Source organism: Teleopsis dalmanni, chromosome 1 (genome assembly GCF_002237135.1).
Source record: "Teleopsis dalmanni isolate 2A chromosome 1, ASM223713v2, whole genome shotgun sequence".
Taxonomy (NCBI): Eukaryota; Metazoa; Arthropoda; class Insecta; order Diptera; family Diopsidae; genus Teleopsis; species Teleopsis dalmanni.
The window spans coordinates 216,749,252-216,762,686 of record NC_051846.1 but is presented as its reverse complement, the minus strand read 5'-3'; the positions used below and the strand labels follow the sequence as shown (position 1 = coordinate 216,762,686).

Sequence of the window (13,435 nt, the reverse complement as noted above, 5' to 3'; positions counted from 1 at the left end):
AAATCGTTTGTCGCTTGTATGCGAAATTGATATGTAGTATGTGGTTTCAAATTAATTGCAGTATAAGAAGTAAATGCAGGATCGACGCGTTCTGGCAGTATTGTCCAAGGACCATCATTCTCTCGTAATTGTACAGTGTAATAGCGAAGTGGGGCGAATCCATCACGGCCGGGTGTCCAACTGAAAGTTATTTGATGTGCTTGTATTTGACTACGCGATATTTGTGGCATAGATGGTGGTTGTGGGCGTTCGCGATTGTTTGTAGTGTAAACAAGAACTGCGGCGGTTTTACCCCAACCCAGACGTGTTTGAGCTGTGACACTAAAAATATAATACCGTTCTGCCAACAATTGTGTTGCTCTAAAAGTGCGATCTGATGGTGGAAATTCACGACTGTAGTTAAGATTAACACTGCCATTTAATGAATATGTCACTTGATAAGCTAAGATTTCGCCATTTGGATCTTCAGGTACATCCCAAATTATACGAGCAGTCGAAAATGATACATCTGGAAAGCTTACGTTGGAAGGCGGACCTGGTGTGTCTTCAAATGTTTGTACACGTACTGGAGGAGTACTTAAAGCACCATCACCGAGTCTAGTAAATGCAAGTACTTGTATGTGGTAGATTACGAATTTTTTTAGTTCAGTCAATGTAGTTGTGTAGGAAGCATTATTTGATATGGTTTTGTGTAGCACTTGACCGCCACGGTTAGTAGCGGCATAAAACACTTTGTAGCCATCAATTTGACCATTACGATGCTGCTTCGGCACTTCACCCCAGCGTACTACAATTGTTGTGGAGGATGTGGCATTGGCTTGCACCTCTAAAGGACCATACGAAGGTACCGCTTCACGTGTTCGTTCGACAGCAATTGCACTATCTCTGTCAAAAATTAAAACAAAAATTATAAATTTTCAAACTTTGAAATGTTAAATGAAATTTACCTCGAGAAACCCACATCATTACAAGCATTCATCAAAACCTCGTAAAGTGTCCATTCTTCTAAACCTTCTAGCACATGCGAATTCGCAGTATGATCTTCAATTAATACAGATTTCGCTGATACCTTCGTTATGCTTTCAATTTGACGATATGTAATGTTATAACCACGAGGATTTCCAAACCATTCAGTTTGTTGTAATGGAATCCAGCGTACTCTTAACTGTGTAGCACTCATTGCTCGCACTGTTACATTAAATGGTGGATGCATTGGTCTTGCCTGTATAGTTTGAAAGTCTTTGGTAGCTTCGGAAGGCTGGGAAGAGCCCACAACATTTGTAGCACTCAGACGTAAACGGTATTGAGTGAATGGCATTAGTCCCGTTACTGTTAAAGTTTCTGCATCAGGATCTGATATTTCACAGACTGTAAACCAGGTCATATTACGCGCAGTTTGTGCATCCACTTTCCATTTCGTAATAGATGAGTTACCATCAAACCCAGGCGTAAATTGCAACACAACCGAGAATGCCTCTATATTAGAAAGCGCCAAATTTGTTGGTGGATGTGGCAATACAGGCTCAACTCCCGACTGTATTGTTGCAGTTTTTGCAGGTCCCCCACCAACTTTAGTCCATGCCTTTATTTCAAACCAGTAATGTGTAGTGGCTTGTAATTGTGTAACTGTTAACTGTGTATCATCAGCAGTCAAATTAACTGATTTTAAAGTTTCAGGATGATCTTTAACTTTATACCGTACGGTATAACCAGTCAAAATTCCATTTAAATTTTTCGGTGGTGCCCACAACACTTTAACAGATCTGTCTGAAACTTCATCAAAATGCAAAGCGGTAATTTCATCTGGCACATCCTCTTTCGTTTTAACAGCTATTTTATAGCTACGAACACCTTCACCAGGATCTGTGAAGCATAAAACTGTTATATTATAATCCGTGAATTTTTCCAGTCCACTTAGAATAGCAATTTGTTCGGCAAGTGGATCAATTAGACTTGGCGGTACTGTGATCATTCGGGCTTCAGTTTCTTCCAAGTCATCATCGTTCATTTCATGACGCCAAGCTTGTATTTTATATCCTTGGTTTATGCCGTTTATTTGTTGTGGATTTGGTGGTATCCAGGATACTTTAACTGAAGTAGAATTTATGGCAATAACTTTAACATTTGTAGGTGGTGCTTCCGGTATGCCTTCTTTTGTTTTTATTCTAGCTCCTTCGGTGTACACACCCACTCCCATATTGTTATAAGCTGCGATTTGTACTATATAATCTTTCCATGTGATGAGTTCTTGTATTAAATAGTTTCGTTGCGCTTCATTTGTAATATTCTGATATGTCCAAGGTACATTGTTATAACCAAAGAGACGATAACGTATTATATAGCCAAGAATTTGTCCGTTGCGATGTTCTTCCAAAGGCGGTTGCCATTGCGTTATAATTTCTGACATTGATCGAGCTGAACCTACAAATCCAACAGGTGGCCCTGATGGTGCTGTGTAAATGAAAAATTGTATTATTAATTTCTATTAAAAAAAATAGTGTAGAAATAAAATCTAATTTTATTGAATGGATTCTTATGTGAATATTTTAAAGTACCTCGGTGAAGCGGTAATTCTACAATTATATTTTACAGCCAGTTTAAAGTGGAAGTACAAAAAAGGATATATAACATTAGTAAAGATTATCATTGTAGTGATTTAATTTGATTGTTTTTACAAAATGTTCAATGTAAAATGTTTTTTACAAAATGTATGTTTACAAAATGTTCTAATAAAATTAATTATAAAAAAAAAATAAAAATTATGGAAAAATAATACATTACGTATTACTATAGACATCAAACGTTTACTGATACAAAATTTTTGTAGCTCTCTAGAAATATTGTTAAATTTTGTGAATGGGGTCTAAACAGTGCACTGACATTTAATATAAGTTATTATTTTAATAGATTATTTGATTAGCTTTTAAAAGAAGCGTTGGTACAGAGATAATACATAATAAATTTTAAAGCAACTGAACAGATATGTTAGGATGTACGCTGCCCTCAAAATTTTATACTTAAAGTTTAGTATAAAAACTATTCTCGTATAACTAACATATGGAATTAATGAATAATGAACGTGACAGTCATTTACTGGATCTAACTCAAATTATTGCTGATCTATGGTATGTTTTTACATTCAAATTTATTGAATAAATGATTTTACATTGACTGATTGTCTGATTAGTTAACATATGAAAACAACGCAATTAGTTTTGTATTTATATCAAAACTGTAATATTTTTTAGTAATATATCGATTAATTTGACACTATCTGCATTGTGTTTAAAAAACCGATTTATAAATTATATATGATATATATGATACAAAATATATACGAAAAATATATATTTGATACAAAAAATAAATGTACTTAACATAAATCTACATCCTAAGTTAGAAATTGTGTTCCCTAACTTACCACTTTATCTAAAAGCATGTTAAAGGAGACATTACCTTTCTTGAATTTCTAGTAGATATAACATACTAGAAAATGCTGTACTTCTCTAAATTATCAAAATCGTTTTTTTTAAATAAAGTTTAAAGACATTAAAATTTTCTAAATTTAAGGGACGTACAGCCAGAATAAAAAAATACACAAAAACCGTTTCAAGATATTTTTTTAATAAGTGATGTTCTTGGCGAAATATTAATTTCTTTATATATTAATTGTTATCTTTTTTACTCAATAGACGAAAGATGAATGTGTTTTAGAAAATGATGTATTTCATTTTTGAAAACTAAAATGTATATATAGATGGATTTTACATAATATCTTCTTCTTTATATCTTTAACTGTTTTAAAATTTCGTTGGTAATCATAGTTAATAGCTTATCCATCCACAAAGTTATTAGTTATTTATCTACTTAAAGTGCTTTTCAACTAAGTCAATCTAGTTTATATAATTTGCTTTATTAAAATTTTGACAACGTCTTGGAATTTACAGTATATTATTATATAACTTTTAATCTGTATTAACACAAAATAGTTAGTTTGAACTTAAGTAAACATTTTTATTTAATTTTACAAAATTAACACAACAAAAAAGCATGTATACATTTAATAAAATTAAAAGAAACTAATATTACTAAACAGAATATTATAGAGTGCACAAATAGCGAACTATCTCCAATTATTTGGTCCTTCGATAAATAACGTATGTGAAACTTTACACTATTTGTGACCCTCTAAAATCATTGGAATAAGTGTAAAAAAAAGTAAAGCTTACCTTCTTGTGGTAGCTCCACAATATTACTAGGCTCGGAAGGGGAACCTTCTCCAACACGATTGACGGCGCTGACTCGAAATTGATAAACTGTAGCAGCTTTAAGTGTTTTCAGCAAAATCCAACGATGTTCAGCCGACACATTACTCAATTCGGTTACCCAATTTAGTAAAGGGTCTGGAACTGGACCTACGAATTTTTCTGTGATGTTAATGAGTTGAAAACGAGTTGAAGGGAACAAATCAGGTTAAGGAACATATAAAAAATGAAGTGCGTTTATTAAATAAATAACCAATAACCATGAAGTGAAGTGTAGAAAATATAAAATTTTAATATAGAATAAAAGAAAAATAGTCAAAAACAGTGGTGAAAGAAGTGAAGTGCAGTTGGGACACAAGGGAATATTAGTGCAAAATTCAAGTCAGAATATATAAAGTGCAGTTTTGTGAATTGAGTACAAAAATAAGAAGAATTTGTTACAAATATATTTTGTATTGTTTTAAAGGATTGACCCAAATATGTTATGAAAGAAAAAAATATTGAAATATTTTTTAGTTTGTAGATTGTATGAAGAGTGTTCAGAAGAAATCCATGGAAAGCCATTTGGATGTAGTGGGTGGTACATGTGTAGTTTTGCATGTTTGTATGCGTGTCAGAGTATGAGAAAAAGAAAGAAAAAAATTTATGTCGTTTTTGTTAAAAATTGTTTGGTAAAATATTGTTCTTGTATTGTATTTGTTATTGTACTTATTGTACTTATTTTAAGTGCTTTCATAATATAAGAAACATTTTAATATCACTCGAATCAAATTATTTAAGATATGAAACAGACAGCGGTATGTAAATGGTTTTATTGTAGATGGAAATGAAAGTTTTTGGTATGCAGTCGATCATTTCTTTTAAGCGACGTAAGACGTATACTATGTATTATATAGTATAAAGCAAAATATAGCCGCTTAGAATGAAGATAAATGCAAATTATGTAAATTATTTTTCATAGGAACACTTATTTATCTATAATTATTAAATATTATTTATAAAATTAATAAATATTATATATAAACGCAGAAGTATGGAATATGAATATCTGTGTAGACAAATAATAGTTAGGTGGGTGAAGTGGAATAAAAAACTAATCCGTCTTGATTATCTAATTGATTTCGTTTTTCTTGAAATTTTGGGTAGAAGGTTGAAGATTATAGAAACAGTCGAATATATTTATAAATGCAAGTATTTGACCGCTTTTTGTGTAATTAAGTGAAATAAAGAGTGCGTCGCCAGTCAATTTTAAGAAGAAATTTGATAAGCCTTGTAAGAACGGACATTTGTGCAAATACAAACACCCTATAAATACTAAAAACCACGTCTATGCATCTTTTATTCATGAATTGAATGAACCAATTTTTGAACGCAACAGCAAATACCTGCATGCACACCTAGCACAAGAAAGACGAGCTTCAAAAAAAGGTTGATACTCGCGGCAGAGCCATTACATCGCAAACCTATGTAAGAATTAAAGCAATAAATGCATCAACCTTTGGACGTACGAAGAATTACAGTTGTGCGGATGTGCATGCAACGAACGAAATAAGGGTGATTTTTCATATAAATAGACGCCAAATTTATATGAAAGATCACTTAGCGCCAGCACACCGAATATAGTAGACATCTACATCATCGCTAGGTCGCCAGGCAATTTCCATGTGAATAGTATTTTGATTTTGCTGACTATAGGCTAGATCAATTGTAGACTAGTAGTTTATAATGCTACCGGCATTTTGATGCCATTGGTTAAAATCTTTGTATTTTAACCAATGTTTTTATAACGCTGTAGGCATTTTGATGGTTTAGGCTATAGCCTATTGTAACCTCTTAGAATTATAACACGATAGACTAGAATTCTTTTATAACCTTGTATTGGAAGTTTTATAATAAAGAACGAAAATAAACAACAGTTTTTCTTTCTTCTTAGCCTATTAACTAGCTCTCGAACTAATCAATAAACAAATTTATTGCAACGACCCGGACCTCGACTGAGTGACACCTCAGTAAAATTAAACGACGTATTCGTGTCGTTACAACCTGTACAATAACAAGACATGTGTTTTGGTGTCTACTACTCAAGCGCCGATTAACACGATTTACAAGATCTACAACAGGACAGGTTCCTAAGAACTGATATTGTCTTAAGGAAACAATGATAAATAAAAAATCTAAATCTAATTTAATTTTTTTTTTAATACTTGTCTTGTAAATTTGGAGTAACCAGTTTATAAAATAATAAATACTCAAAGCATTTTGTAAATTACAATAAGAAATGAGAATTCTAAATCTGTTTTTATAAATTCAATTCAATTTTTTCTTTCTTTATTATTTAACAAATATTATTGTTAGATCACATAATTGATAAGAAAATGGAATTTTCAGGTACTTGTTATAATAGATTTCAATTAGATGTGAACATTAGATGTGTCACAAAGATACAAATTTGAACTAAATAAAAGTAAACACATTAGGCCAGTAAGTCAAATAGTTAGAAAATTTATATAACCTCATTTTTTGACGGGTTCCCTCTTTCGGTTTAGTCTCGCCATTTTGGCGGACATAAATTTGCACTTTCATTTGACCTTAATCAAAAACTTATTCTTTTTTTTCGAAAATTATTTCCATTTTCTTTTTATCCACCAACACGATAAAAGAGTACTCAACTTTACCATTTTATCATTCCGCTGTCTGTTCACACAATTAATACATTTTTGTAGTTAACACTTTCAGAAACCACCAAAAAAAACAAAAAAAAACTGCATAAAAATAAATAAAGTAAGAAAAAAATATGAACATTTATTTACATAAAATTTTACTTTATAGATTTTTTTTTTTCCAAATCACTTACCTAGTTCTGATACTTCACGGCGTTGTATGATGAATTTTAATATTGGACTGTTGCCATCAAAACCCGGTGTCCATGATATGTTGATGGTACGTTGGTTTGGTGCATCTAAGCGCGCAACTTTAACATTTGTTGGTGGAAACGGCAGTTCGATGACACTTAATCGCGCTGACCGCGTTTCATTGCCACCTGGCGATGTAACCACACATGAATAAGTGCCAACGTCGGAGGCGCGTACTGCTTGTATCTCCAGAGTGCCGTCCGCTTGTACGCCAATGCGCTGTGAATTACTGATTGGCATTGGATGACCTTCGCGATACCAATCGATATTGAATGGCACTGTTGGATCGCTGGAGACTTTGCATTGCAGTGTAGCAGTAAGTCCCAGCAGCACTGTTGTATCCACCGGTGGTTGTATGATTTGTGTCCTCACTAATATACAAAAAAACAAAAAAAAACACATAGAACACAAAAAGAAAAAAATTTATTAGTCACTGCATGAAAAAGTAAGGAAATTAAATGTTCATTTTCCACCGATAATATTTTTTTCTCTTTGCACTACATCAGCCTGCATATGAAAGCTGCGAGTTACGTGCAAACTATTGAATATCCATCAGCAAGCAAATAGGCTTAAAATGCAGATTTGTGCGGTGGATTTGCTTTGAATAGAAATATGCGAATAAATGGCATATTTTTATTAAATTATTTCCTTTTTTCGAAATAAATATAAGCAAGTCTATAAGTCTATTAAATCGCATCACTTTGAGCGTCTGCACTTAAACACAGAATTTCCTTTTGCCAAGTATATTGAAAAGAAAGGATTTTTTCGTAATGGAAATTTATTTACAGCTTATGAAAACATATTTATATTTGTAATATCCTGATTGAAATTATTTTATAAGTTCCTTTTATTACGGGATTAATAAAATGGATTTCTTCTAGAATATTTTCCATAATTTGCATTCACAATTTTTAAATATTAATGTCATTTCATTAAGAAGAGAACTTTGTTTAATAAGTGAAAAAGTAAATGGACTTTGAATACAGGAGAATTATGTGTCTTTATTAAGTAAATTTTTTTAAAATATTAAATACCAAGTTAAATATACTTTGTTTTCACTAATTCAAAAAATTTGCATACACCTGAACTGGCAATTAAACGTCAATACCTCGAGTTAGCAATGAAAGCCGAGGTAGATGAATAGTATTGCATACTAAAGAGTGTTCCAAAAATGGCTGGGTCTACATCCCAGAGTCACTCGTCGATCCAGACTACTAAGTGCCGTTCAACATTTCCCACGGGTTACAACTACAACAACAATATTCCTGCCAGATTTAAACAAATTCGCACAACTCAGCTGCTTTAACTAAAGCATAACAAATTCAGGACTATGTTTGCTGTGCTGACAGGCTACTGCATATGAGAAGAGACAGGCAAAAAGAGTTGGCGTACCTTATAATGTGTTCTGCCGTTATCATGGCTCTACGGATGGAAATGTAACTATATTCTACCTCATATATTAGTGCCAATTATTAGCTATAAGAAGATTAAAAATTTTTGGAATCTACTTTTTTAACTCACTACCTTTAAGGTGGTCTTTAGTTCTACATGACGGACAGTGGCTCATCCGTGGTATCATAAAAAGCCATTACTTGTACTCAAGTCAGCTTTGGTGCACAATTCTGCCACTCCAATCCAACCTAAAGACTTTGTAATTTTTAATCATGTAATATGCGCACTATAAGTATTTAAATGTATTTTATAACTTATTGAATCCATACTTATATGGTAGTTATGATTATATTGAAGTCAAATCAATGTTCTAGTAAATAAAAAACATAAACAATATAAAGAGCATTTTGTCAAATGATATCATTAAAGAAGGCAATTGTAATTGTGAGAAGTTGAATGTATCTTTTAGTAAATGCAGTAAAAAAACTATAACTAATAAAAGCTTAACAGTCAATAAAATAGAGTACAATGTTTTTGATATATGTATTTTATGATGCGGTAGAAAAGTTTCATTTTAAAAAAAGACACCAAACTTTTACATATGTATAACAATTTTAAAATTGAAGTTTTAATTAAATAAACTGTGTTTTTCATTAATTCTTTTTATTGAAATAAATCTAGCAAATTGAACCCGTAAAAGCAGAATTTAAAATCAATCTAAACATACAAAACTGTCAAATATTTTTATCTTAACAGATGTTTTAGTTTTTCGATTGAAATCTGAATATAAAATGAATTGTAAATTAATTGAAAAATAACAAATACGCTCAATCAAGCAGAACTTCGTTTCGAAACTACTAACAATAAATTATTTTTTAGTAGCATTTCAAATTATTAATAAAATATTTATGAAACATTTAAAAAACAAGCCCTCAAAGCAGCAAAAAAAATTAAATGCTAAATAAAATATTTATACTAACAAGAGAAACTAAAACAATCATTTGCGTGCAGTGCAGTGCAGTGCAGTTCATCTGCTGTTAGGATTTGCAGTGGAAAGGGCAATGCAGGGCGCGCGTGCCAGCCATCAAGCTACTCACCCATAACTCCAAGATATGCTTCACCATTAACAGTGCCGGCTTCATTGGACCGCACACAAGTATATAGACCAGCATCCGATTCGCGTATATTCGAAATTAATAAATCACCAGATTCCAGAATTTGAACGCGACTCGAAATCTCAACAAGTTGCATCTCTATTGTTATTCCATTCGCAATGTTATTTATAATTTTCGTGGTTTAATGTTTTCAGAAATGTATGGAAATAATAATGTTGTTCACGAGAATGTTGATATTATTGTTGTTACAATTGTAGAATTGCCACCGACACCAACACCGACACCAATACAAATACAGACACAGACACAGGCAACAGCATCGACAGCATCGACACCATCATCAGCAACAGCAACAGAAATCGCCATGGCAAGTGTTGACAGTACAAATGACGGAAGATCCGCAAATGATGCATATCCGTTATATTTGGTTTTGTTGTCATGAAAGTGTGTTGTGCGTTCAATGAAAGACGGTAGAAAGTTCAAAATGGCGACAAGTGTTTCCGTAACAGGAAACGCAGGATGACGACGATATTCATTACCATAAATTATGCGTTCATAAAATATTCATTGCAGAGATGTGCATTTTTCGAGTGGTTGCAACGGCAACAGCAACAGCGGCAGGATTGGCATTAGCAGCAACAACAGGAATATCAGCGTTAATGATAACAACAGCATTAACATTAACAAAAGCAATAATCGTAGTGGGATCGATATTGGTGCGAGCATCAACAACAGCGCCAATAGTTGGAATGCATGGGTTGGTCATGTGATAAAAGCGATGTGGCGTTGTTAGTTTTAGGCATCAAATTTGGTGGTTTTAGATGTTAGTTTTTTGACACGCATCGGCATTATCGTTAGTTGGTTGATTAAGATATTTTAAATATATCAAAATATTAAACAAATATATTAGAAAAAATGTATAAAGTTAAAAATGCTTAATATATACTTTTTGCATATAAATAAATTACACAATAAACAATTCGATTAGTTTTAAAAGAAATAAAAAATTTAAAGAAATAAAAATTTAAAAGAAAAACAAAAATAAATTTTAAATAAATTTTAAAGAAAAATAAATTTTGTTTAGGTTAGATTTCAACAAGCACACATTTATTTTTTCATACAAAGTAATATTTACTACTTTAATCATAATTTTCTTTTAATTTTTTTAAAAATATAACTTAAGGCTTCCAGATCACTACAGTGTTTTTTAGGCAAAGGTGAGTGCCATAAAGCTTTAGCTTGTCTAGAAGTAGATAATATACTTGAAAGGAATATGTATAGACTGTCGAATAGTGAAATTGCCTTAAAGTCCTTGAGTTCAGTCCAATTTACATCTAGGACAGTCCTTGACTGCTAAACATCTCTAAATGAGATATCAACGCAGTTCAATATATCTCTAATCTCGGTTCCTGGTTATAGGGATATTTTCGAAAACTGCAAAGCAGATGAGCTAGCCAGACGGGGTGCTTCAGGAAACAACTCGGAACACCTAAACAATGTGGGCATATCGTTGACATCTTGCGAATTGGTATTAAATTCCACCTGTGCTGAACTTTTTAATAAAAGGTGGGAAGACTCTACGATATGCAGGCATCTGTATGCAATTTGGTCAAATGCCAATAGAAGAAAATCGAACTCGAGATGGACCGTAGAGATATCAGTCTTGCAGTAGGCTTACTAACAGGTCATTGTATTCTAGGAAACCAAACTGGGAGACTAAATCTCCATTTCAACCATATCTGCCGCAGTTGTGGTAAGGATGATGAAAATGCCTCCCACCTCTTTTACTTCAGTCCGGCACATGCGCGACGCCAACTTAACCCTTTAGGGGCTTTCTTTTTTAAGGATCTTGGCGAAGGTTCTAGATGGTTTTAGCCTTTGGGTTTTTAATAATGCAGTGGCACAATGGGCCTATGGGCCTAAGTGGATCCCCCTGGGACCGCCGGTATAACCTTATCTGACCTAAAAATATAACTCGCAATATGGAAAATCTAAAAATTTATGTATTATAAAAAAATTTGCTACTTTTTTGCTGTTTTTTGCTTATGCAATTTCACTAATTAAATTTTATTGATAAATAAAATTCAAACCTTTTTTATACACCATGTAAAAATGATCATTTTGGAATAAAGAGTAAGTCAGTTATAAGGGTTTAAATTTTGCGAAATACCAATTTCGTTAAAATTTTATAAAACCGCAAATAACTTAAGAACTAATGGACGAATCACGCCCAATTTTTGCATAAAGTTGTGTTGTTATGTACTTAATAAATGTATATAGTCAAATAAGAGTAAAAAAAATTTTTTTTAACGATAATGAACGTTTTTTTATGAATATTTTATATGTGGGTGGGTGTTACAGTGGGCGGAATACCATGAAAAACTTGTATATGTATTATCACGTAGATTTTTCAGGCATCAAAATTCAACTTTCTATCTATTTCTATCTGAAAATGGTCCATTTTTCACCAAAAATTTGGACGGGTTCCGATAGTTCAATTGAGCTCAAATTAGATTCAGAATAAAGGCCATCTCAAAAATAAACTTTTAGGAACATTTCATGTCAATATCTCTGTTTCAGAAAATATCGAATTTTGTTCACTAAATTTCTATATTATGTATTATATTGTCAAGAAGGGATCTGTCTGCAAAACCATTCCATCTAAATAAGCTACTGATGAACTAACATTTCGTCAAGTAAGAGTGGAAATATCGTAAAAGCTTAGAAAGAATCAGGAATCAAATCTCATTTCAAACAGTTTTATATTGGTAATTTCTTCTAATTAGAAAACCTTATTATTCCAAACGAGCTAAAATTCAAAAGTTCGAAATCAAGAAGATACGCATGTGGATTTTGTCATTGACAGTCATGCAGTTAGCAAATGAAGTTTTGGACTCCAAAAAAATAAAACACATTAACAGGACATCAACTACAATAGGAAAAATTTAAGTTTGATATCTGCGTCAAATGGGTTTTGGAGCAGATTGATATAAGACGAAACCATGAGTTGGCAAAAAGATAGACCTATCACCAAAATCTCTATAAATAAAATGGAATTTATATAAATTTATTATCAATAACATGTTTTCAGAGAAAAATAAAATTATCTAGTTGAAATGAAATTATAGCGGCCTTTATTCAAGTGAAGCGAAAATATTTTAAGTCTCACAAGTGTGTATCAGACTACATTGTAAGATAGTAAAGTAAGTATATCCAATTATTGCATTTAATTATTTAGCATTTAGCATTTATTTCAAATTTAGATGCTTATGAATAGCAAAGAAAGAAAGGACGAACACTATGATTTAGTTAATTTATTGAAATTTGGTTGACCATGCAACGCTGTTTCGAGTATTTCAAAGTACTCATCATCAGTGGTTTTAGGAAATATTCGAATTGCTTAATTAGTTTATAATCCGTATATAATTTGTTTGTCTTTTGTTTCTTTGCTATTCGAAATCCTTTAAATTTTATATAATAGGTTTTTTGTCATACATTAAGACCGAAAAGTTTTCGGAAATTCTCATTTAAAATTCGCGCGCTGTATATTTTTCGATATTTTAAGTTTATGTAGTTTGGCAGCACTGTCCTTAATTACTATGCCAAAAATGAGCGCGATCTGTCAGACAGTTCGTTTACGGCAGCTGTTGAAACCAGTTCCCCTCAGTAGTGCGTTGCGAAATGTCTTCGACGGTCGTACGACCGTCCTGAAAGGCTTTGTACCACTCATAAACTTGAGTTTTCGATAAAA

At 32.2% G+C, this 13,435-nt stretch overlaps 1 protein-coding gene across 1 annotated transcript; it reads right to left on the bottom strand.

Annotated features, from left to right (window-relative positions):
- Positions 1-2: 2 nt before the first annotated feature.
- On the bottom strand, positions 3-9,906 carry LOC119667276 (protein sidekick-like; the record flags this gene model as incomplete). The annotated part of the gene is made up of 5 exons (XM_038076565.1): positions 9,667-9,906; positions 7,120-7,548; positions 4,230-4,415; positions 948-2,451; positions 3-885 (listed from the first exon to the last, which is right to left on the bottom strand). Coding segments are annotated over exons 1-5 (3,156 nt in total), but the record flags the coding sequence as incomplete, so codon positions are not given.
- Between the last annotated feature and the right edge of the window lie 3,529 nt (positions 9,907-13,435).